Source organism: Musca vetustissima, unplaced genomic scaffold, assembly GCF_032173495.1.
Source record: "Musca vetustissima isolate MV318-11 ecotype Yass unplaced genomic scaffold, APGP_CSIRO_Mvet_v1 utg1397, whole genome shotgun sequence".
In the NCBI taxonomy this organism is placed as follows: Eukaryota; Metazoa; Arthropoda; class Insecta; order Diptera; family Muscidae; genus Musca; species Musca vetustissima.
Genome location: NW_026880157.1, coordinates 25,974 through 53,856, shown reverse-complemented (window position 1 = coordinate 53,856; position 27,883 = coordinate 25,974). Strand labels below are relative to the sequence as shown.

The 27,883-nt window shown below is 36.1% G+C and overlaps 1 protein-coding gene across 1 annotated transcript; it reads left to right on the top strand.

Moving 5' to 3' along the window:
• Positions 1 to 4,876: 4,876 nt before the first annotated feature.
• On the top strand, positions 4,877 to 27,320 carry LOC133325558 (serine-rich adhesin for platelets). The gene is made up of 11 exons (XM_061534299.1): positions 4,877 to 5,037; positions 16,036 to 16,171; positions 16,244 to 16,485; positions 16,694 to 16,848; positions 16,923 to 17,090; positions 17,156 to 17,391; positions 17,471 to 17,862; positions 18,620 to 18,720; positions 18,794 to 22,797; positions 25,623 to 27,135; positions 27,266 to 27,320. The coding sequence occupies exons 1-11, from the start codon at positions 4,885 to 4,887 to the stop codon at positions 27,318 to 27,320; spliced, it is 7,155 nt and encodes a 2,384-aa protein (XP_061390283.1). The 5' UTR covers positions 4,877 to 4,884.
• The last annotated feature ends 563 nt before the right edge of the window (positions 27,321 to 27,883 follow it).

Below are 27,883 nucleotides of genomic sequence, written 5' to 3'. Positions count from 1 at the left end.
GGAAATGCTATATATTCAAATTTACTTGAAATGAAAACTATGTTTTTAAGATGCTGTTCTGGAAGTAATTTCATTTTTATGGATGAAACAAACATTTGATTGTAATCCCTACTGAATTTTGGGAAGAAATCATAACCTTTCATTCATTTTTCGCGTTCAAATGCCAACTCAAATTCCAATCAAATATAATCCACTGGCTTTGTGAGCATGATTGACATGACGTGAACACTACGGAATTTACGTTTCAAATCAAATGAATTTAATAGTCTAAACAGTAAGGATTTTGCACCACGATTTTGAGATTGGATCGATTTGTTTGGCATAGTCTAAACCCACCTTTCTCTTGCATATATACAAAGCTAATTAAATGTAAATGTAACATTACTTTGAAAATAAAACATAAGATATAAACGTGTGTCTTAATAATAATAAAGCGAATATTATCGGTAATTTTTTTAGAAAATCCCTCAAACTGTCACATTTATTGAATCTTTATGTTTCTTGTTGGGCTTTTCTGGTCAGATAATTTTTTATGAAAATAAAACGATTTTTATTCCATCTCTCTCGTGAAATTGTTTCGTTGCCTTTTTTCCAACATTTTCAAGAGCTGATTTTATTAATCTATTGACATTTATATTTTCACACGATTTTGGACAGTTCGGGAAATCATTTCGTTTATTACACGACCTGTTTATTGGACCACGGTTCTACTTCTTTCATCAACATCTATTTATTTATTTTTTTATTATCCCCATGAGTTTGCATGTTTTCAATCGATCAAATATAAATTTATTGGCGTCTAACGCGTTACTTATCCCAACCTGACTTTGTAGTCTTTCAGTGTTATACCGCTTTTGTCAAACGAAATACAACCCTGTGTTTATATACCATTCGATGTCGAATATTATGAAATTACATTAAAACAAATTTTGCTGATGATTTTTATGAATTTTCTATACGAAAACAATTTTTAACCAAGCGATCAATGGATTTAGCTTATTCCTTAGAATTTTTCCTACAATTTGATGTGACTGACATGACAAATCATGAAATGTTTTCCCTGGTATGGCGTGTGTTTGTAATTTCTAATTATTTTGTGAGTTTTGTTGACTCCGAAAAACAAATTCTTGTTTGTCATCACCGATTCGCTGGGTATGTTCGTGTTTCTTCGTACTCCGCCGCCATTACAAAACGTGTCCCTAAAAACTCGCGTGTCGTTGCACAATTAAATAAAGAATTTCTACGCAAAATTTATAGAAATTAACAAGAAATCTCTGGAAAATGAGGCACGATGTGGCCGAATCATTGAATTTCATATGAAATTATGGAATAACAAGTGTTTTAAATGTAAAAAATTCATGTGAAAAAAGTATGAAAATCATGGCATTTGAGAAGAATCGATTTTTTCGTTGAAAATTTTTTCTATCGTTCGTCGTTTTTTTTGTCTGTTGGTCGTTCGTGTGGTGGTGGTGTGTGGTAAACGAAACGAAAAAGACCATAGTTCGTTTGTTGTGTGTGCACGGTGTAGTGTAGCTCGGACTCGCTTTTGTGTTGGGCAAACGGTTAAGGGGTTGTGAGAGTGAGCGAAAGAGAGCAATAGTTTTGGGACGAAGATGGTATGAAATGAAAAATGCGCGCGCAAATGTATGTGTATGTGTTTTCGGAGTTGGACGTTCGTTCGGAGTCGTGCGATGCGAGACAAAAGCATTGCCTGCAAAATGGTTATACGGGTAACCGGTTAACCACATCCGTTGGTTTGCTATATCGTTGTCTCTGTCTAGTTTGTGGCATTTGTTTCTCTCTTCATTCTTTTTTCGTTTTCAGTTCGTTTTCAGCTTTAATAAAACCACGCTATCTCCAAACATTTTTTCTCACGAATTATTTTTCGTTTTATTAATTATTTTTTGGATATCAAATGCGGTAAATAATTGTGCAAAAAGTTCAAAACGATTTTTCGATTGTAATACAATCGCATTTTGTTGGAAATAATGAAAATCTAAGCGGTAATGGTGGCTTGAAAAAACGAGATTTTGCATTGTGTGTTTTCCATGCAAAAAAAAAGAAGAAAAAAAACGAGCCGAGAAAAAAGTCGTGTCAATTCGCCGCAAAATAAATGTTTGTGTATGAAGTGTAATTCGCCGCTTGGCTGAGTGGCATTGTCGCCGTCGCTGCCACCGAAAAAAAATTTTTGTTTACTTAAGCAGAGCGCGGGCCAATGTAAAGAAGCATAAAGTACAACGTGTGTCCGTCCGTTATAAATAATATATATTTACATAAAATTAATAAAAATGGAATGGAATATGTTGAAAATAAAATAGATATGTGAATTAAATAGAAAAATTATGTATTTTTGTGAATTGTGATTTTGTGCGCGCCATTTCCATTGCTCACATAAGTCATTGTCAATGGTTAGGCCATTTGAATGCCCGCTCTCTCTCCCGCTTACTCTCCCTTATGAAGTGCATTGAAAAACACCACCACATTTGCAGCAGTTAATAAATGTGCATTTTTTTTCTTTCCATTTTGACAGATAACAAACCTAGCGTGGCTGTCATCATAAAACTACACATAGAATAGAATAAACAAAGAGGAAAACAAAAAACACAAAAAGAAAAGAATTATTGAATTTGCCTAGAGGGCCTAAAGATTAAAAAAAAAGAATAAGAAGCAACAAAAATAATTAAAGCCCATTTTACAAAAGAGAATAGAAGAAGAAAAAAATAAATACAAAAAACGAAAAATAAGTATCGCGTTGTGAAAACAAAAGAATTATTGTAGTATCAATTGCAACAGCAGACACGAAAGAGGAGAACTAAAAGGAAACAAAGAACAACAAGCAGAGGAACAAGAACAAGCACGACATCAACAATAACAACAACATTACATGACAACGGCGGTATCATGTTTTGCATAAAAAATGCCGTTTAATGTTTCTGTTGTCGACGCTAACGTTGCTGTCTTTGCCGTCGTCGCCAACGTCAACGTAGCCGCCGTCGCTGGAGAGCTGTTGCTGCGCTGTCATCGTCGTTGTCATTTATTATTTAAATGAAATATGAAATGCATACAAATGTTAACGTTCACCGCTACGATTCCATTCAACATTGTTGTAATTATGCAAATTTATTTAAGTTTTTCGATTTCAATTTGAAAAATGTCGTCGTCATATAGCCAGCACGATTTGTTATTGTTGCTATCATTGCAAAAAAATCGTAGTAGTTGTCATATAAATCAACAGCATCAACAGCAACAGCATCAGCGCCAGCAGCAGCAAATATTGTTAAAGACGAATTACAACAACAACAGCAGCAAGAACGTATTAAATAAACAAAGTAATAAAAACAAAAACAACTGCAACCAAAAACAACACGACCAACAGCAGCAAATAGAACAACAACAATTATTGTTGTTCTTTATTGTGGTACCATTGCTGATCTCTACCAAACGGGAAAAACCATTGCCAACAGCAACAACAACAAGAGCAGAAATTCCCCAAAACAAAAGCTATCTTGAAACAAATATAGCAACACAAACATCACCAAGTGTTGTGGAAAGAGACATTGAACCGGCATTTGGAGTGATACACTCTTCTTCGTCATCATCATCGTACACAAGCATAACAACAACAACAACAGCCGCAACGACGAACAATAATAATAAAAGGTCGGTAACAACAACAACGACGACGTCAACAAAGACGTCGAAGACGTTTAAAGCAAACTCATCGACACCAACAACAACAGCAAGAAACACAAGAAGAGCAGAGGAAAACAATTCAAAGAAGATTTTTCCACAATTACCTAGCTACACAGAAGAACAGCCGAAGCAGCAGCAGCAGGATAATACAATTACATTGCAAACATATTATTATTATTATTACATAGTTTGCAAGGAATTGGAAATTCCAAAATCCTCATTAACCACCACTAGCAGTAGTAGTAGTAGGAATACTATACAAAAACTACAACAACAACAGAAAAAAGAGTTTTGTATTGTAGTTTTCATATATTACCTTTTAAGCAAGGTTTTACTTCAACGACAAGTAAGCGAAGAAGTAACAGCAGGAGGAGAAGCTGCAGCAGCCGCGACAGTATCATTGTTATTGGATTACAACAACTGCTGGTCGCCGCCGCTCCCTCCCACAAGACCAACAACAATCACAACATCCCCACTGGCAAGAAGTCCCTTTTGGAGGAGTAATTTGCAACCACAACCAATAGTTCTGCCAAGCAGCAGTGCTGCTTTAAAATCTAAATTATCCTCATCCTATATAGATTATCATCAGGCACCGAAAGCAGCAGCAGCAAGTGCATTGGTGGCATTAAGTTATAACCAATCCTCAGTTTGCAGGGCAGAAAGAAATTCCACATTATCTGTCTCCAGTCTCCAGAATCCACCTCCACAACAACATTCTTATCATTTCAATTGTTGTCCCCAGCCACATTTTACGCATCTAAGATTAACAAAGGATATATAAAAAAGAAAAAAGAGAAGAAAAGGCAGTTTATTTTTTATTAACAAAATTTGGATTGTTATAAATATTTTCATTTTCAAGCAACTCCTTTTCTTGCCTACATTTACTCCATACTCATCATCATCATCAGCAGCAGCACCTTCCTAAAGACACACCAGCAGCAGCACTGAGAGCAGTAAACAGCAACAACTACCTAAAACTTCAAAACAAGGAAATAGAATAAAATTCAAATTTTGTTTTTATTTTTTTTATTATTATATAAAAATTCAAAACTAAAAAAAAACAACAGAACACAAAGCCAAATTTAGTTTGTAACAAGCAAAACAAAACAAAGGTCTAAACAAGGAAGAAGTTTGTCCACATAAGTCGTCTGTCTGTCTTCTCATCAATCAAACAGAAAAAACATCATCACCATGTCGAAATTATCATTTAGGGCTCGTGCCCTTGATCCATCGAAACAAATGCCCATCTATTTGGCTGAGGAGTTACCGGATTTGCCAGAATATTCAGCTATAAATCGAGCGGTACCACAAATGCCAAGTGGCATGGAAAAAGAGGAAGAGTCGGTGAGTTTTTTAAAAGCATTATCAAATAGCAAATCTAGAATGGAATCCATTCTCTTATAAAGAAAGTTATAAAAATGTTATATTTGAGGATGGGGTTATCTCAACTAAAGATAACCCAAGCTATGTTCAAATCAGATCTTCATCTGATATTCTCATGAAAGAATGATATTTACTACAAAAGCTATTTTTGTATATATTTTATTATTTCCAAGCAGGATATATTCTAATAGACGGGTTCTTCCACTTTCCCCCTTTGTATTTTCGAATTAAGCACAACTTATTTTGTTTTCGAGTAGTTGTGAGATATAGGCATCCAAAATTGCGGCCCATTAAGCCTTTTAGTAGGTACTGATTACGAAGTAGTATCTACTTTTCAAGATGTGGGCTTCTAAAATTCGGTAATGTGATATGTCCAGTGGAGAGCCCGTTAAATATTTAAAAAAAACATAATTTTGGCGACAATTTATGGGGAAGGTATGGATCTCTTTAAAAAGCCCTATGCTATATGTGGTACAAATTTCAAAACGTAGCAGCCCTATTGCTTTTACACAATTGGCTTTTGATCGATGTTCAAAAGCCTTACTGTTTCGTTTGGTACAGCTGTTTGTCGCTGAGTTGTCAATGACTCGGGTCGTTTCGAATCGTAAACCCCTCTGTTGTGTAAACGGGAGTTTTGCTCAATGCACTCTGACATTTTCTTGATAGACTATCCATTCGATATTTTAGCCATGTCAGAATTTTAACAAAGCTAAGGATCTTCTTGGAGTCTCTTTCGAAGAAGACGGTTAGATTATCAATTTCATGTTTGCCAAACTATCTGTGTCGTTTGCTAGTTAGTGGTGGAGTATATGTTCAATTGTTTAAACCTCGTTAATGTCCCATTTAGATATGAGAGATCTAATCCTGCCGTGACCTGTTATGATCCCCACAATGATTTTTATCTCCCTCTTACTATGACAGACAGCATCGAAGTAGATAGTTTTTGAAATCCTGCATGCATGTTCTGTTGATGACCATTTGTTACCGACTACCTCGCAGTAGCTCATACGGATTTTGCCAATGAAATAACCAATAGGAGGTTGCACAGATCTCTCAATCGGTAGATTGAACGTCTGCGATACCCCTCAAGCTCATCGGCTAACTCTTTTCCTTCTCATTCCGTTTCTATGTCCTGGAATCCAACATATTTTACTATCCGTCGTATAACATGAAGAGCTCCTTTGCAGTCAAGAAGTGGATTTGCAAAATTCGGTTTGGTTCAGAGACATATGTGCTGCTATAGAAGTCCTATTATGATCACCATCTGTTACCAACTACCTCGCAGTAGCTCATAGGGATTTTGCCAATGAAATAACCAAAAGGAGGTGGTACAGATCCCTAAATCAGCAGATTGAACGACTGCGAATCCCATCGAGCAAGGTCATCGGCTATTTTATTCCATTCTCATTCCGTTACTATGTCCTGGAACCCAACGTAATTTATCTATCCGTCGTATGGCATCCGTTTTGGAAAATTCGATTCAAGCTGTTTCCGACACATTTGTGGTCTATAATGGTCGAAAATATGCTAAAAATTAATTTATCCGACTTTAACGAAACTTTGCACCTTTACCAAGCGTAGATCAAGTAGGAAGATGGGGACTTTCCCCACAAAATGTCAACATTTTCAATATTTATAAATAAAATATCAGGCTAATGGAATGTCCGATTTGAACACAAGTTTGTACAATCTATTATCTTTACCAAGCCCAGATGAAATCCGAAGATGGGACCCATCGGTCTACTCTTTCTGTTACCTGCCCCATAAGGGGTCAACATTTTTAATATTTGTGAATCCAATATCAGGCAAATGGAATGTTATATTTGAACCATACTTTGCACAACCTATTATCTTTACCAAGTCTAGATCAAGTCTGAAGATGGGACCCATTGGTCCCCTCCTCCCACACAATTGGTCAAACATTTTCAATATTTATAAATCCAATATTAGGCGAATAGAAGGCCCGATTTTGAAACAAATTTTGCACAACATATTATATTTACCATGCCTAGATAAAGTTTGAAGATAGGACCCACTGGTCCACTCCTTCTGCTACCTCCCCCACAAAATGTTCCAAATTTTGCTGAAAATGTATAATAACACGTGAACGGACTATCCGATTTGAACAAAACTTTGCATAAACGTATATTATATCTATGACTTTATAATGTTGAATGATGGGACTTATGGGCCCACACCTTCTGGTACCTCCCCCACAAAGGTAGTGTAGTGTCCATTTTGTTTACCATATTTGCCCCAGTATTTTTGATTGTGACACTAGTTTTCCAAGCCCATATTGGTCGATAGTATTATACGGAGGTATATAATAATTTGTAAGTCAAACAAGAATCAACGAGGGAGTGTCGTTGATTCTTGGAATTCGGTATACTGACATTTCCATCTCTAGGATTTCTGGATGTCCTACTGAAAATACAAACGAAGTATTAAACCCCATTTTAGGGATAGCTTAATGGAAATTCATTTCAAGTCTGAAGATGGGACCCATTGGTCCCCTCCTCCCATATTAGGCGAATAGAAGGCCCATTTTGAAACAAATTTTATATATATATATATATATATATATGAAATATACAAATAGATAAAGATTGAAGATAGGACCCACTGGTCCACTCCTTCTGCTACCTCCCCCACAAAATGTTCCAAATTTTGCTGAAAATGTATAATATCACGTGAACGGACTATCCGATTTGAACAAAACTTTGCACAAACTTATATTATATCTATGACTTTATATGGGCCCACACCTTCTGGTACCTCCCCCACAAAGGTGTGTAGTGTCCATTTTGTTTGCCATATTTGCCCCAGTATTTTTGATTGTGACACTAGATTTTCAAGCCGATATTGGTCGATAGTATTATGCGGAGGTATTCAATAATTTGTTAGTCAAACAAGGAGTCCCATTTTAGGGATAGCTTAATGGAAATTCATTTCCATAGATCTATGGTAAATTACCATGATATTCCAAAACTTGTATTTTAAATGATTTTACTTTAATAATAATATTCATTTTTACATTGTGCATTCCCTATGGATACTATAAAGGGAAACTCGGCATTTCTTATACCTATGACAAGGTACCTATATCATAAAATCTACAATAATTTCACTAGCAATTACACTAAAGTACTAAATCGACAATTTACATTTGGTTTTCATGTTTTCACACAACTATGTACTTACAGAGATTATTAACTAAGGGTCAAAGTTGACCGACAGTTGTTCAGTTTTTTTTACCTGTTATTCTTGGAAGGGATTTAATTGTTGTTGCATAGATCATTTAACACTCCTAACCTTTAGCTATTTATCATTCTACTAGTCAATCTATTTATTACACTTATTTTACAATTGTAAAGAAAAGTAATTTAGAGGCAGTAAAACCTTTTTCAGCAGATGACCAGTGAGATCTTTCACACATTTTAGGAATAGTTTTTTTAAGCGGATTAAATGAAGTAGTAATTTGGAAATTACTGACTAAAGACAAATATTATTGGTATGACATCAATTGAAAATATATCTTGGGAGTTTCCATTATATTACTTAATCTTTTACATTTATTTGTAAAATGAAAAGTTTCACTGCTTATAATGCAAAAATTACTATTTTTCAGATTTCATTTAGATGCATATTAAAATAACATTACAATTCTAACCTTGTGTTATATTCGTAAATTCCAAGAATTTAACCAAATTTCTATTCTAAATTATTTTATTATTTTTGTTTATAGAACCAATATTGAGACGTCAGTACTATTGCAGAAGTCAATCAGAATTTTTAGTGATTCTTGACTCACTCAGTATTTATTTTTCAAATAAATTAAGGGTTTTCCAAACGAAATAAATGATTGATACCTATTTTATGTGGCATTTTATTAATGCAGCGTTTCCAGACACGATTTCAAATTAATATTGTATCGTAATCGTATTAATTTTTAAACTTTCAGGAGCAACGTTTTTGTATTAAAGATATCAATAGTTTTAATTATATGAAAAGAAATAAATAAATTAACATATGAAACTGGAGTTTATGTTTCGATCCTAAATCGGCTAAATAGAAGAAAGTGCTCCAAGAGATTATAATATTAGGTTGGGGTAAAAGAAATCCATTTTTTTCGGCAAATGACAGTACTGATAGATTTCTCGTAAAGTATCGATCAAACAATTTCAGATTTATTCTCGTGGGAAGAGGGGTCACATTTCGCAGTAAAAAAAATTATTTTGCTGTTTTTTTGTTTGTTTGGTGCATTCAGTTGTGAGTTACAAGATGTTAAAAATGGAAATGAACAAAGAGAAAATTCAGTACATTTTACAGTTTTTCTTTGACAAAGGCGAAAATGCAAGCCAAGCGGCTAATATTGTAACAGCCAATTATGTGCAATTTTGGTTTCGTAGATTCTGCTTAGGAATTTTTGATGTTAAAAATAAAATCGGAGAAATGATCGAGGTTGACCGGCATGTTACCAGTCATATCATAGCCTAGGAGCTAAAAATCCATCATAAAACTGTTTTAAACCATTTACACAAAGCTGGATTCAAAAAGAAGCTCGATGTTTTGGAACCACACAAATTAACAGAAAAAAATCGAATGTATAGACCCATTTCTTAAACGGATGGTGACTGGAGATGAGAAATGGATCACATACGATAACCCTGTGCGAAAACCATCGTAGTCAAAAAGCGGTGAAGCATCTCAAACGTCCGCCAAACCTGGACTAACGGCCAGGAATGTTCTGCTATGCATTTGGTGTAATTGAAGGGGATTATTTATTATGAGTTGCTTCCATATGGCCAAACATTAAATTCTGATCTCTATTGTTAACAACTGGACCGTTTGAAGATAACAATTGTCCTGAAACGGCCAGAATTGGCCAACAGGAGAGGTGTCGTGTTCGACCTGGACAACGCTAGGTCACACAAATCTACAGTGACTCGCCAGAAACTTTGGGAGCTTGCAAAATTTCTTTAATGATAAAAAATTGGTTTCTAGGGGGATTGTGAAAATCGACTACTAGAGTTTTTTGCAAATAGAGAGCCGGACATCTATGAAAGAGGCATTATGAAGTTACCTTTAAAATGGCAACAAACCATGCAACAAAACTGTGCAAATCGGACATTCCGAAACATGTTAAATAAAATAGAAATCATGTTTCCTAATTTCAGGATTCCAAGCCATTCGCTTCACCAAATGTTGTACCATTTACAACACATTTTAGTATGAATTTCCAAAACTTCTTACATAGCCCAATCCTACAGCCCAACAGTGATTCTAAATTCAAATTTCTATATTCCAGCTTTATCGGTTCACCCCAATCTATATTTGGTACCATTTAGTACACATTAGTACGAATTTCCAAATCTTTTTGCATAGCACAATTCTACACTCCAACAATGATCTTACTACAAATTTCAGGATTCAAGCTCCATCAGTTTTCTCAAATTCAAATTGTACAAAATTTAGTACCCATAAGTTATCCTAATTCTAAATTTCAGGATTTATTGGTTCACTCAAAATTTAAATCGTACCAAATTTAGTACTAAACTTTCTACAAACCCTAATCCTACACCCCAACAGTAATCCTAACGTCAAATTTCAAGATTCCAGCTCAATCGGTTCACCGAAATTCACATTTGGCACCATTTAGTACAAATTTCCAAAACTTCCTACATCGGTTCATTCAAAATTTAAATTGTACCAAAACTTCCTAAATAGCTCATTTCGACCACCAACAATGATCCTAACTCCAAATGTCAAGATTTCAGCTCCATCTGTTCACCCAATTCCAAATTTTCTGCCATATAGTACACATTAGTACTAATTTAGTACTTTAGTGTTTTTCGTACATATAAGTAAAAATTTTCCAAAACTACGTACATATCCCAATCCTACACTCCGACGGTAATGATAATTTCAATTTCAGGATTCCAGCTCGATTTGTACCTCCAAGTCAAATTTGTACCAAATATAGTACCATATAGAACTTTTCGAACACATGAGTACACGCTTTCAAAACCATCTCTTTATATCGACCCTACTTCTCAACCCTAATTCGCATTCCAAATTTCAAGTTTTTAACTCTTATTTATTCACATGCTACAAAATTATACGAAATAGTACTTTTCGGATACTTATAATCCAAATTTCCAAAAAATCCTTTGCTACATCTATTCTACACTCCAATGACCCTCATTTCAAATTTTTAGCTCTACATTTTCTAACTCTTCCGGTTCTATCGTACCGTTCTAGTACGAATTTCCAAAAATCCAGCATTATCTGACTACATTGGACCAAGAGAGCTTCAGCCGTTTCGTCTGGGCGTTGATGAATCGTTAAGTCAGTCAATCACTTTATCTTTTATTAGAATAGATTGTGCATTTCATAATTCTAAAGGTGATTTTCGAAAAATTATTGATTTATGGGAAATCATCTCCTCCAAAATTATCTTTACTCCTTTCTAGAAAATCGGTCTTACCTTGGTATCGTATAATTGAATACATTAGCGTACACTCTAAGAGATAACTATTTTCAAATATCTCTGGCTCTTTAATCTTCAAACACCAATTACCTATCTAAATGTAAGTGAATCATAATACCGATTATTAGGTGCGTGCGTTATCTAAATTTTATTTATAAAATAAGGGGCGTATAAATGTACTACATATATTTAAAACTTTATTTTAAATCTATTAGTTTTCATTTAATTTCTAAATTCCTAATGTCGTAGTCGTCGAATATTATCAGTAATTAATTTGTCTCCCTTGATGTGTCCACTAGATAATGAGCAATCAATAAAAAACGAACTATGTAATTACAATCACACAAATATTGGCTTATAAATAATAATGTGTACTAATTTGTATATATTAGTATTTTTGTATTATTAACAATAGTTTTTTTTTCTTTTTTTTTTGGAAATTGAAGAAGAAAAAATTGGTGATTATTAATGGAATTTAAAATCCAACTTGATTAGATTTTTTTATCTCCTTACCTTCCTTTTGATTTTTATTTAAATTGTGAGAATTGGTAAAGCTTTTTTACAATTTTATTAATCAACATAATAGATTTTTGATTTTGTTAATATTTATTTAGGGATTTACAATTTAAAAAAATGAATAAAATTTATTTTGTCTTGTATTTAGTTATTAGAATGATTCATTGTCTTCTATTCGAATATTTTTTTAAACTATATCAAAATCTCAAATTGATTGCGATCATAAAATGTTGGCAAAAAAACCTTTGCAAAACTGAAAGAATGCATAAAAAATACTGATAAAAACTAAATCGGAACATAAACGATAAACTAGTTTTCTACAATTTCTCTAATCAATTCATAAAAACAAAACACACAAAAAAATCTATAGAACTCAGAAAAAAGGGGGTTACACTACACATTCATGTTGAATTAATTTGAATAAAAATGGACTTGATTTGAAATACATTAATATTTTTGAATTTAATATATACAATATTAATTATATATTTTAAACCTCAATTGGAAGTGAGTTATTGACTGCCTGACTGACTGGGTCGCGGTTTTTTATCTTTAAAGACTTTAATTTTTGTTTTCAAACTACTTCAAGTGTTTTGCTTCCTTTTTTCTTGGTAGTGTGTATTTTAGACATGAAACCCGCCTTATCTGATTTTATTAGGTGTTATTGTCACACGATAATTGGGTCAACTTGTTGACTATATTCATATACACAATATTTTTTCTTTCTTTTTTCAGTTTACTGTTAGAATTAATTTGTTTTTGTTTAATGTTTTAATTGACATTTGCTACTTTGTTGGTATTTGTTTTTTGTTCTTCTTCCTTTAATTTGTATAAAATTGTTCATTCTAATTTGTTTAACACAAATTGATAGACTATGTTTAGTGGGTCCAAAAACTATGAATAATTTATTACTTTTTTAATTTTTCTTTTTTGAAATACTTCCTGACATATCCATCCATTATCCATTATTAAGTCTAAGTTTGTTTTATTACGCCATTTTTTTAATGAACTGCGCTCAAACGAATGTCCTCACAAAAAAGGCAAAATATACCTTATATTTACTTATTTCAAAAAACGTATGAAAAATGTTTTTGGTTTGTATTTGATATTCGACACCTTAAATAAATTCAACATTTTGTTTAAAAAAATATATAACAATAATGTGTTTTCACAGTAAAATCTCAAAAACATCATATGTGCTCAAACGAATGTCCTCTACTGTATAAGCTAGAAATTGCAATATTGGCTCGTATATCCATTCGGGAATAATTCTTTAATAGTCAACAAAACTTATAATTTTCGAATAGTTTTTATGTTTATAAATCTGCAGACCATGTCTGTAATATATCCATTCGAACTTCGTATACTCTGCAAATTGAAACCTCCTAGCTTATAACAGGAATAATTAGGTTAGAATTTAAAATTTCGTACAAATCAATAATATATAGGGGCTTTGGTGCTTCATTTACATTGAATCGGACGAAAATATATATGGGAGCTATATCTAAATCTGAACCGATTTTCATGAAACGTAACACACATCATTCTAGCAAATCGAAAGAAATTTTGGAATTTTGGCGCTCAATTTACAGAAAATATATATGGAAGCTATATTTAAATCTGAACCGACTTTTCTCAATATCAACATTTCATTTGTACTTTGTTTACAAATTAGCATGGATAGACAAATTAACATGGACAGAGAGACGGACGGGCATGCTTAAATCTACTCAAAAGGAACAATGTCGTTTCCTTTTGCCTTTTACAAACATATGCACAAACACATAATACCCTGTACCACAGTGTGGTGAAGGGTATAAACATGGACATACATTGAAAAAAAAATCGAAGAGTCTTCTTTGCTTTCCATGAAATGTCAAATTACATGCCTTTCTGCTGCAAAAAATGCAGTAAAAATCATTAAAATACCGAAAATAGGGTGGTACATTTAAGTGGGGCCTATATAAAAACCTGAACTGATTTATTCCATTTCCAATATCAAACATTCTAGGAATGTTTCCAATACTCTATCATGAATATTTAAAAAGGCAGACCAACATGGAGATCCATAGCTCTTTGTTCTATTATGTTTATCCTGCGGAAACTGAAGTAATATGGAAGACAATTTTAACGTCCACCATAGGTTAAATCAAAACCTTCTGACCAAACTCCACCATAGGGATAGGAGGTTAAGTTAAAGGATGTTCAGCAACATGTTATTTATCAACTTCTTTCAAGCATAGACCTTTGGTCATACTGGGTACCAGACAATTGAAAATATAGAAGATATGAAAAAGATAAGCTGAAAGTAAAAAAGAAAAGAAAATTTGTGTTTTAGGTTAACCATGACAGAGTTTTGGCAAAGCTAATTATTTAATGGAAAATATTGCGAAGAATATTGTTAGAGTATCAATTTCAAATCTCCTCAAAGTTAAAAAATTATTCTTTAAAATATACTCGAATGTTTTGGAAAAAAATCTTTGAAAAAATATTCTGTAACAAATCAATGCCTTTTTCAGCATTTAAAATAAAATTAAAATATTCTTTTAAAATCCACGCTTTTTTCTGCATTTAAAAAAATATTCTTAAAAAATATGTTGGGCGCCAAAACGTTTAAAACCTGTAAAAGGTTAGGAAAGTAAAGGAATTTGTCTTTCTTAATCGAATTTCATTCAGTGTATTTCTAAAAATGTATTTTTTTTTTGTGCCAATATAGTCTATCAGAAATTAAAAAAAAAAATATGTTGGGCGCCACAATGCACCATAGTTGGGCGCATCAAATTTGTTATTTCCTGCGTCGGATTTTATTTTCAGAAATATGGGAAATTTCGGTTTGAGTATATTCGTCGATTCCATAAATACTTAAAAATATCCCTAAACCAAAAAAGTTGGAAAATGTACATGTTTATGTTGGGCGCCAGTGTGTATCAAAGCTGTCGAATATTAAGGAAATCAACCATATATTTCTTTTTTATTCGTGATTTGGTTCAGAGGTGTTTAAAATATCTCAATGGTACCTACAGCGATATATGTAGGATTTAAAAAATCCACACCTCTTTTATGCATTTAAAGAATAGTCTGTAATAAATCCACCCCTTGGGCCCTTTTTAAAAATATTTAATAATCCCTGCCTGCTGGGGCTTCGAGCAAATATATTCTTTAATAAATTAATTCCAATTTTGGACATTGCATTGGCCCTTAAAAAATATTCACGACTGCTTTCATTTGAAGTTGATCAAACATCACAAGCCATAACAGGTGTGGGACTAGGTCTATCCCTACATCGTGTAAAGCGATGTCTATTGCTCTGCCCTTGATCGAAGTTTTTTTTTTTAATTTTCAGATCATTTCTAAATAAAGGAATTTTCTCAGAATAATGGGATAATGGTTACATCTATCTCCTTTCCATAGTCTCGATATCAATAAGCAATGTAGATAAGCCCTAAAAACTCAATATAATACCCAATCGGCAAGATGCTGTAACATAGCCTGTCTGGTTCTGGATTTTCAAATGGCTGTATATACTAGATATACTGATCGTCTAGATCACAGTGAAATTCCACTCAGCCGAAAAAAAATCAATAAATAAATTGCTTACGCGTCATTTCTTTTCCTGATACCACCTACAGATTTAGGATCCTTAGATATTATATTCCGAAATAAGTCATATTCATTAACACGCTCAATTTGACTCAATAAAACAGCCCAAATTTAGGTTTCTTTAACTCGATTTTTACCTATTTTTTCCGAAGTTTTGCAAGGACTTTTGCCCACTCAGCTCACTCAACATCTGCTAGATCTTTATTTTACTTATTTCGATGGGAATAAACCTTGGAATAAAATACTAATTTATTCTTACTATAAAATAAACATACCCATATTTTTAACAGTTCATATTTATTTTGTAAATTCAATTATTAATAATGATTTTTTAATTTTGTGTTTCCATACAGGAACATCATTTACAACGAGCAATATGTACAGGTCTGATTATACCGACTCCAGAAGTCTATACCACCGATCAAGATTTCTATGATAAAAATTATCCACCCAATTACCGTATGCCACGGCAATTGATTCACATGCAGCGTAAGTTTTTTCTCCCGTTTTTATAAGAACTTTAATTTTGAAACTAATTTGAATTTCTAATTTCTTCATTAGCACTTGGTTTGGAACAAGATGTACCCGAATACGATATGGATAGCGAAGATGAAGTGTGGGTTACACAACAACGAAAACGCTTAGATTTAACGCCATTCAAATTTGAACAAATGATGGATCGTCTTGAGAAAAGTTCAGGCCAGACAGTGGTTACATTGAATGAGGCAAAAGCGCTGCTCAAACAGGACGATGAGGTCAGCATAGCCGTCTACGACTACTGGCTGAATAAGCGCCTGAAAATGGTAAAGAAAAACCCTAAAAACAAATATGATCACCTCATATATGCCACTCTCTCTTCTACTACTACTATTAGCATAATTCTTTTTTGTTTGTTGTTGTTTTCTATTATAACAATTTTGAAACCAAAAAACAAAACTTTGTCTCCACTTATTATCTACACGCCTCCTTTACCCATTGTAATTTCACATTTTTATATTCAAAACCAAACAGCAACATCCGTTGATTCTCTCCGTCAAGACAGAGAATCGGCCGGGGGCCTCATCAAATAATCCGTACTTAGCATTTCGCCGACGCACTGAAAAAATGCAAACGCGAAAGAATCGTAAAAATGATGAGACTTCCTATGAGAAGATGCTCAAGTTAAGGCAAGTATAAGGACATTGAAAAAAAGCAAAGAAGGACAACATAATTTATCTATTTTCTTTGCATTCCATTCCAGGCGTGATCTGCAAAGGGCCACCACGGTTTTGGAAATGGTCAAGAGGCGTGAGAAAACCAAGCGTGAACATGTGCATTTGTCCATAGAAATCTTTGAGAAACGTGTACAGCTCAAAGACTTTAATGGAGCTTTACTTTCAGAGCTCAGTGCTACGATCAAGAATTCAAGGTTCGTATTGCAAATCGGTGTGGCAAATTGTAGAAGTGTTCTAATTTTCTTGTTTTCTTTTTTAGACCTGCCTTTGCCCCACTGTATGCTAACCAATACTCGCATCATTCATCATCTTCGGGAGCCACACCCACGGCTGTGGTGCCAAGTGTCAGTTCATCGGCAGCCGGTTTAAATAATGTTATGGGTTCCTCTACGGGATTAATGACGGCGGGCCAAACGGGCAATGTAACAACATCGGGCAGCAGTCATATGTATTCATCAGCACCGCAGTACCTGAATTCAGCGAATGTAGCTATGGGTAATTAATGAATGAATCAATTTTTGCATCGCCAGCAATTTGCTCAATAAAAAAATGTTTTTTTATTCTCCCTGCACAGATGCATTAAATGCTGGCAGTCGCAAAGAGAAACGACAGTATAAGAAACGCAAACATAAAATACCGCGTGACAAACAACAACTAAATCACCAGCAACAACAGCAGCAACAACAGTATTTAGCCACGATGGGTGTTATACCAACATCGGGTACCACAGGAGCTGCATTGGGTGCTGGCGGAGGTGTGGCCGGTATACCGGGCAGTACATCGGGTCTGCCACATCATCTGCCGCATCATATGCACCATCACCTGCATCGTCAAAGTTCATCGCCTGCGCCAAATGAGTCGAACATCGAAACCGAAGAGGAAGATTTAGCGCACAAAATCGGTTCGGAAAGTGAAGAAGAGGCTCCATTTGCATTTAGAAGAAAACAAGGCTGCGATTATTTGAGGGTATGTATTTTAATTAAGATCGATGGGGGATCCAATAGGATTCGGTCTAGAACCGAACCGAGGGAACTTGAGGGAAGTCGGTGCCACAATTTTCCCATTTCCAGTACTTTTCAAAGCTTGTCAGATCGAAGCTCCTTATACGTAGCTTTGAGTCCGGGTTTTCCGGCTAACAAATTCAATTGGAATCTCTGGTTTCGGTAACACTTTCAATGAAGTTAGAGAGGGTTTTTCCATTAATGTGATTTTTGGGGGTTCAATGCTACCACAAGGTTCGATGGACTCCATTGGGGTTCGCTTTTACCGTTTATGAACCATCTTTTTATATCCATTACCACACTGTAGTACAGGGTATTATGCCCTGGTGTATATGTTTGTAATAGAATCATTTTTTGAGTCGATTTACGCATGTCCGTCCGTATTCTTGTAAACAAAGTACAGGTCGCATTTATGATATGATTTGGATAAAATTTGTCATATCTCACTTATTTGACCCAAGGACGAACCCTATTGAAATTGAGAAAAATTGGTTCAAATTTCAATATATCTCCCATATATATTTTCGTCCGATTTACTGTAAATGGTGCACCAAAGCGTACTGAATTGGGTCTAGACTGATGTGTGTTAAGTTTCGTGAAAATCGAGTGCCCAGTTTTATGGGAATCTATTCAGATTTAGATATAGCTCCCATATATATTTACGTCCGATTTAATGTCCCCATCAACGTTTTTTAATTCCAATTTTTCGATTGTTCTTTTAGTCAAGAGCCCATACCGGCAATTGGCCTTGGGAGCCTAAGGAGGAATATGGTTTTGGTGACACTAAATATCGCTATACCCTGGCCTCCATTAAACATCCAAGGTAAGTTAAACAAAACGCTTACACCATTAAGAAATTAAGCTGATTTGTGTTTTAATTCTCTCCATCTCCGTAGGCCACGTTGTATTGGCTTTGCACGGCGGCGCATGGGTCGTGGTGGTCGCATTCTCTTGGATCGTGTTGCATCGAATTTCGATGATTTTTGGTCACAACTCGACTACACAATATTGGAGAGTAAAACAAGTGATTGCACCACCGCCTCTGTCGACACAACAGCAGCAACAACAACGACAAAAACTAATAATAAAAAAGATTCTTCAACAAAACCCGCCTCACCACCAACTGTTGTTGATTTGGTACCCCCAACGGGAGTCCTTGCAGCAACAGCATCTACTACTAATACTAATGTAAATAATGCAAATACACCCGCCACTCTAATTAAGCAAGAAATCATGGATACCAATAATCATTTACTGCATCATCTTGATCCCGCCAAAACATCATCATCACTAACCACCACAAATGGTCGTCGTCTGGCGAAAAGTGATGATGGAGTTGAGGATGGTAACGACGATGATACGGATATTGGTCTCAATGGTGATTGCTGTGAATATGAATATTCCGATGACGAACTGGAAGATGAACATGGTTTACACATACAACGGGATAGGCTATATCATTCATGTATCTCAATGGCAAGGCGAAGACGGCGAAGAAGAAGGCAGCAGCAGCAACAACAGCAAAATGAACAGAATTCGAAGCGGCGCAAATTGAATAATGCCCATTTGCAGCAAAAGAATATGGAAGCGGCACAACGACGTTTGTTGTACAAATTGTCTCAATCACTGATGATGGATAATGGCGTCGTGGGTAGTGTCAATGGACGTGTAAATAATTTAGTTAACTCATCGACCAATGTAGCAGCAACAGCACCAGCAGCCGCAAACGAGGCCATTACACATGATAAGGTAAATGGCCTAAATAAAACAGTTGATGAAAATGGATCAACGACAACGACGTGGCCCAATCATCGTTGTGCATCGTCTGCAGCCAATGCCACCGTCCTGGATAAATTACAACACACTTCCTCCAATAGCATCAGCACCAGCACCACCTCATCCTCATTATTAGCATGGTCTTCGCCATCAACCACCACGACAAACAACAACAATTCATCATCGCTAGTTATTGGCATTAGCAACAATCACAACAACAACAATAGTAGTAACAATGTTAATATGAACATTAGTAGCAACGGTAGTAGAAGTAATAGCTGTAGTATAAGTGACAAAACGAATGTGATAAAACGCGAAATCATCATACAGGATGCAGATTCAGAAAATGCATCAACGTCCTCATGTAATCCTGGTGATTTGCTTGCAACCTCAAGAGCCATCAAACAAGAAATGATGGATTCGTCAGCACCCTCACTGGCCTCGGCCGATGATTCCAACGAACCACTGAGCAGCATACAAAAACTGAATGCTGGTTCTGTGGTGGCCGCAGCAGCTGACATTGTTGAAGACGAAGAAAATCTCAATTTGGCCCAACTAAGTAATCTGATCAAGATCAAGAAGGAAGAGGAAGATGTAATCTTTGAATACTCGAATGATCGAGCCGAGATGTTTGGCAGAAATGGTGGCGCTGGTGGCCCTCCACTTGCTTCCGAAAGTGAAGACGATGAGGTGTCCTGCTTTAATCAAATGGCTGATGTTATACGTCAACGTGATCTTAGCCGAAGAAGCCGAAGGTCATTGAGACCCAACAGCAGTGGCCAGCCATTGAAGGGTGTAAATGTATTGATCGAAGAAGTGGCAACAATCAACGAACAAAAGCGAGAACAATCGCCGGAGGATGAAGTTACAATGCTGGGTGGACTATCCCCCACATCCTCGCAACGTTTGGATATTTGCAATGAACTGTTGTCGGAAATACGACGTGATTGGTTGCATTTTAGACCCAAAACACCCACGGAAACAGAAAAGGAAGATTTTTGGTCATTGGATATGGATTACAAACTAACCTCACCGCTGGTAGATTGGTCTCAACAAACGCCCATTGCCGTTGAAATGGTCAGGGAATCGCTAAGTCCAATAAGGGACCTGAAAAAGGCCAGTAAGTTGGTGAAACAGGAATCCAGCCTTTGGAAGGACAACGATGAGTTTGAAAGCTCAGCATTTATTACCCCCGCTTTTAAATACGAAGATCTGGAGGCCGATACACAGCTTCTGCAGAGCTCCTTTATGTCCGACATTACACGAGGCAGTAGCAAAAGTCCTGAGGCTGCCAACAACAGTGCTTGTCTGGATTTGAATTTCAGTGGCGACTCCCTGAACGACATAAATCTGCTGGGTGATGGCGACGATGCCGATATGTTGGACAACATTCTGCAGGAGGTGCAAATCGATGACATCAAAACATTGGCCACCAATTTCTGGAATGGTATTTTAGATGGTGAAAATGTTGACACCGAAGTAGATGGTGATGTTGAAGCGGCAGCCGGTTTGCTGGAAGGCATTGATGATGCCACAAAGAAATGTGACAAGTCTGTTGGTGGTGACAACAAGAAAAATACCCGCGGTAAAGGTGGCAAGAAGGCGTGTGCAGCTCTAACACCTGTCGGCAGTTCGTCGTTTAATTGCTCACCACTGGAAGAGGCCATTGTAAAAGATGAGACTTTCTTCAAGCTGGAAGAGCCTAAAAAGGAGCCTTGTGACGAAGAAGGCGAGACGTCCAGTGCGGTGCCAGAAGAGGAGGTAGCTGTTAAATCGGAACCAATGGATGTTAGTGAAACAAAAGTTGGTTGTTTGGTACCAGTCGTACAGCCGACGGTGGTGCCGAATAATATGATTGTGAGATTAACACCGCAACAGCGGCAGATAACAGCGTCCACTCCTGCCCTGGTCATGGCTTCGTCGTCGGTTGATTCTTCAAATTGTTCGAGTATAAATACACAGCAAGATGTTGTTCAACATGCTGGTACACCCATTGTTATTGCCCAACCAATGATTCAGCCACAACAACAACAACAGCAACAGCATCATCAGTCCAGCCAACAACCACCACATTTGATAACCCATTCAACACCGCTGCAAGTAATTGGAAATACGATTACCCTAAATCCTGGTGATACCATTACAACCACTCCACACAATCAAATGCAGGCCACAAGTACTAACTCCTCCGCTACCGTTACACAAATGCAACAACAACACCAGCAACAGCCCTCACCATCTCAGCAGCAACAACAACATCAGCTGACAACGATACAGGTGGTGCAACAACCACAAGGTACCACCCAACAGATACGCAACGTAACCGTACAACAGTTGCATCAGATACAACTGCAACAACAGCAGCAGCGTAAACTACAATTGCAACAACAACAGCAGCAACAAAAACTTCTAATGCAACAGCGAGCTGGGGAACTTGTGAATGCAGCGGCAGCAGCATCATCATCAAATAATTCTTCGGCTGGCGGCGGTGCATCTGTGATAGCTCAGTATATTCCCAATACAACAAGTAATTCCAATACAACAACGACAACGATTATGCGTCAACCCACCCTGACGCCAATTGGAGCCGCCACAATCACCCACAACAACAACAGCACCACCGGTCAAATGATTTACACCACAACATCGGCTGGCGAAGTTATTGGCACAACGACCGGTTCACAGAAAATCTATTTGCAAAAAGCACCCGTCTCTCTGGGTTCGAGCAGCGGTCAGGGTGTCAATATCATCAATACTAGCAGTGGACAACAATTGACAGTACAGAATATAGCTGGTGTCCAGCATATCAATGCGACTGGCAATGGTTCCAATGCAACGGCTGGTCCCTTAATTGTTACCACATCAGCAAGAAATGCCGTCCAACAGCTGACCCAGCAGCAGCAACAACAAATGGTCGGACAGCAGCCGACTCAACAGATCGTATGGCGTCAAATCGGTTCAACAAATGTAACAACTACACCGGCTGGTGTGTTGGCTGGAGCCGCTACAACAGCTGTAACAAATGCCGATGGTACGGTGACAGCAACAATGGGTGCCGGTAATAAGATAGTATGGACAAATCGACCGGCTCAAAAGCGTCAGCTGAATGGTCCAGAAAGTACAGGTAAGTGAGGGTAGATGAAATTGTTTTTTTATTATTAGTTTAAAATGTTATTGTTTAGAAGAAAGGTCTTCTACTTAAACAAGATGTGTAGGCTTTCTACTTATAGAAGAACTCTTGAAGATTTTCTGGCTATAAAAGTGCTCATGAATTTCTTTTAGCTATAAAAGATGCAAGTAGTCTTCCAGGTCTTCTAGCTATTTAAGAGCTCTTGAACTTATGATTTTTTGTAGCTATAGAAGGCATCTTGAAGGTATTCTATATATAGAAGTCTTCTTGATGATATTCTACTTATAGAAGTCTATCTATAGAAGTAATTTTGAAGATCTTCTATCGATAAAAGAAATGTTCTTCCCCATATTTTATAACATTGTTTCCTCTGACCACTTTTCTAGAGAGTTATAAAATATAGTTTCCTCTGGCCACCTTTTCTAGAGAGGTAAAGAAGAAATTATAAACATTTTTCAGATTATCGAGATTTATAATAACAGTAGTATAAATCATGTTGAATAAATTCAAGTGCTTAGTGGTCGGTCTCTGGATTATAAATAAACTCTAATATGCGATAAAAAATATGCATTTATGTGCAGGATTATGTTAACCACAAATGTAAATAACGCCAACATAACATAAACGATAAAAAATATAAAACCAAAAAGTTTTCCCCAACTAAAAATAATCGTACATAATTCTCAATTCTACTATGCCCATTCCTTCGTCCGTCCGTCTATCGATGTAAAATTGTAAACAACATATAGGTCGCATTTATAATCCGATTTGGATGAAATTTGGTACAGCTCATTCATTTGGCCCAAGGACGAACCCTATTGAAATTGGTGAAAATCGGTTCAGATTTATATATACCTCACATATATATTTTTTGGTCCGATTTTAGGTAATTGGTGCACCAAAGTCCCTATATTACTTTCGATTTGCACAAAATTTGGCACCTCGTACTGAATTGAGTCTGGAATGATGTTTGCTAAGTTTCGTAAAAATCGGTTCAGATAAATTTGACATTTCGTACTGAATTGGGTCTGTTATGATGTGTGCTAAGTTTCGTAAAAATCGTTTCAGATTTACATATAGCTCCCATATATATTTTCGTCCGATTTTATGTAAATGGTGTACCAAAGCCCCTATATTACTTTTGATTTGCACGAAATTTGGTACAGCGTACTGCATTGAGTTTAGAATGATGTGGGCTAAGTTTATTGAAAATCTGTTCAGATTTGCATATAGCTCACATATATATTTTCGTCCGATTTTATGTAAATAGTGTGCCAAAGCCCCAAAATTTCATCGATTTGCACGAAATTTTGCCTGGCGTACTAATGAATTGAGTCTGGAGGAATGTGTGCTAAGTTTCGTAAAAAACGGTTCAGATTTAGATATAGCTCTCTTATAGATTATCGTCCGATTATACCCAAGTTGGTGAAGGGTATCATATAGTCGGCCTAGTGGAACTTTTGAACTTTCCTTACTGGTTCTTTTTTATTTAGGTCAGTGATGGAAAACAAATTAACACCCATTTCGGTATAATTTACATTATTTCATTATTGTTGTTGTTTATTCATGAGTTGTTATATATCAAAAAAAATAAAAATTAAAACGTTTAACTCAAAAGTTCAGTGTACTATAAAATTTATGATGAAATCCCTTGTGTTCGCCATATATATTCCGCATTAAAAAATCGACGGGTTGTGGTGTTCATGAAGTGTTGTTATTATGCGTCATAGTTTTGTTGTTTATCGATTCGGCATTAGACAGACACAAAACAACAATCACGGTTTGTAAAATAAATTTTGTATATTTGCTGCTGCTGTTTCTCTGCGCATTGCTTTGTTATCAAATTATAAAGTAATGTGCAATGTTTTTTATTTATAAACAAAGATTAAAATTGAAACTGTCTATGTATGGGGAAATATGTTAGTCATGATATTATTGTTGTTTTTTTTTTCTTTTCTTTATATGGATAATTGCAATAGTTGATAAGATTTGATTAGAATTTGAACATATTTCACAAATATACAATTAGCAACAAAATCAATCAGAGCCAAAGATCTAGTTTGATACTCTACTTTTTTTCAAATTGATCAACAATATAGAAAGGTTATAGAGCAGGGTATATTAAAGATCGATATTAAATATATATTTTTGTCCGATTTCATGTAAATTATGTACTTAAGCTCCTATATTACTTTCTGGAATGATGTGTGTTAAGTTTCATGAAAACCGGTTCAGATTTAGATATAGCTCCCATATATAGTTTCGGCCGATTTTATGTAAATGGTGCAACAAAGTCCTTATATATCTATCAATTTGCACCAATTTTGGCATAGCCTTCTAAATTGAGTAAAGAATGATGTGTGCTAAGTTTCGTGTAAATTGGTTCAGATTTAAATATAGCTCTCATATATATTTTTGTACGATTTTATGTAAAAGGTGATGCACCAAAGCCCCTATATTTCTTTCGATTTGCACGAAATGTGGCACAACGTACTGAAATTAGTATGGCCTAACGTGTAGCAATTTTTTTGGAATCGGTTCAGTTTTAGATGTAGCTCTCATATTCATTTTTGTCCGATTTTAAGTAAATGGTTCACCAAAGATCCGAAGTTAGGCCCATTGCCACAAAATTTTGCACAACGTACTGAAGTTAGTGTAGTCTAATGTGTATCAAGTTTTGTTGGAATCGGTTCGGATTTTAATATATCTTTTCTTTAAATATTTAGTCGTTTTTTTATTATTTCTTTTACTTAATATTTTTGTTAAGCCTCTTTTATCATATTTTCAATATTTTCCCCATCTTCTTTTTCTTGTTATAGATATCAACAAGGTGTTGCTGAACCGCAAATTCTCACAACGAAAAATAATCACCCAAGCCCACCAACAAATACTGCAACAACAACATCTACAGCAACAACAACAACAGCAATCACAAGATGATGACTTAACAACGACATTGAATGCTCTGAGTGGCCAGGAAACAACAACAACTACCGGCGTTACATACACCACACAACAACAACAGCAGCAACAACAACAACACCAAATACAAAAAGTTACCACAACTGGCGGTGGTGGCAGTGGCGGTAAAGTTATCAAAATGCCATCATCATTTCCATTGCTGGTATCGGAGGTGAATTTGCAGCAACAACAAAAACACAATACCGCAGCCGCTATTGCTGCCAATCACAATTACAGCTTACAGCCCACAGCAGCCATAATAACTTCTCAGGCTTCACAACAACAGGGCGGTGGCAGCAGCAGCAGTGGTGGTGGTAATAAAATATATCTAACCGCAAGTTCTAGCGGTGGAGCCGCTACCAATTACACCATAACCAATGCCAGTGAATTGCAATCGGCTGCTCAGAAGCTGCAGGCAAGCAATTCAAATTTAAAGCTGAATTTTGTGGCTACCACAAGTAATGCCAACAACAGCAGCAACAACAGCCAAGTGGTGACTGGAGGAGGCATCAATGTTCAGCCACAGCAACAACAGCAAACATTGGTGCTGAACAAAGCCACAGTGCAGCAGCAGCAGTTACTGTCGCAGCAACTGTTGCAACAGCAGGGCAAACTGAAAAGAGAACGTATTCTGAATATTATTGGTGCGGCAACATCGGTGGATGGTAGTAATGCCAATGCCACGACAGCGGGCACAATAACAGCCACCTCTGGCACGGGTGGTGTTTCGGTTACCGGTGATAACAACAACAAGCGTGTCTTGTATACAAGTCTGGTGAATGTCAAACAATTGCAGAAGAACAATACCGGACAAATGCAGGTACAAATCGGTGGTCATCAAGCTATGGCACATGCGGTGCTGCGAAATCGTATTGGCAATAATCAAATATTTGCCAATATGCGTACGGTGCCGGTGGCAACTGTGGTGGCATCTGCAGCGGCTAGTAATCACAATAATAATGTAACAGTGGCAAGCAGTGCAGGGGGTGGTGGTGGCACCACTGTGCAGGTTGTCTCATCAAATCAACAAACGGCGGCGGGAAATCTTAATTCCAATACTATTTCCGTTTCAACAAATAGTCTCAGCAGTAATGAACAGCAGCACCAGCAACAACAGCAAGTAGTTAATGATGGCAGTGGTTTGACGATCATTAATTCAACAAGCGATTTGAAATCGGTAACTGTTACGGCTTCTTCTGCGAATAGTGGCGGCGGCGGTTTAATTGAAAATACCAACAACAATAGTAGTCCTGTAACAACCAATAACAGTAATAACAGTAATAATAGTTCATCATCGAATGGCGGTGGTAATAGTAACAGCAACAACAACAACAATGTCACAACAACAAATAACACCACGACAATCAACAGGTGAGACGAGGCAAGATAACTACCATTTAGGGTCTTACAAAAAATGAATGATTTCTTCTGCAACATCATCAATGTAAATATGAAACAAATGGCCGAGAAATTGTTATTAAATGCCAACCGGAGCCAACAGAGATGGCGATGTCGTCGGCGGCAGCACCAGCAGCAGCAACAGCTTTGTTGCCTAACAACAACAAGAACAACAACAAAGCAACAGCATTAAGAATTGCATCGCCCTTCAACTCGTCTAAGCTTAGAAAAAACTACTCTTTACTTTTCGATTCGACTACCACAACCACTCACTGTATGACTGCTGTTGCGCTATTGTTTTTGATTACTTTTGACAATAAAAAAACAAAGATTTATTTATTCTTATATTTTTTTTCAAATTACAACAAAAACCACAACAACAACAAATACCATTCCACTTAACAGCATATTGATAATAATAGAAAGAAAAACGATACAACACTCATCATAAAATTAAATTAACACCACACAGCTAAAAGGAATAGAAAGAAGAAGAAAAAAGGAGGCTGCCAAAAAAAATCTTATGTTTACAGAGGAGGAAAGCGAAAAAAAAAACGGAGTTAATGGAAACCCAAATCGAAGAGCTATGTTTTTTATGCCAGTTTAAGGGTAGGCCAAAATGGATTGGATTTCGAAAGGTCAAAATTTTCCTTGGCCATTGCCAGATTTTGGAAAAGAATGCCAGAAAAAAATCCCAGCTGGAAAGCAATAAGGCAAAAGT

Excerpts from the sequence above, each read along its gene's own strand:
- LOC133325558 (XM_061534299.1), top strand. The coding sequence starts at position 4,885 with ATGTCGAAATTATCATTTAGGGCTCGTGCCCTTGATCCATCGAAACAA. Across the intron at positions 17,392-17,470 it reads TTCAGCGAATGTAGCTATGG|ATGCATTAAATGCTGGCAGT; the intron begins GTAATTAATGAA and ends CTCCCTGCACAG. Across the intron at positions 27,136-27,265 it reads AACACCACGACAATCAACAG|AGATGGCGATGTCGTCGGCG; the intron begins GTGAGACGAGGC and ends CGGAGCCAACAG.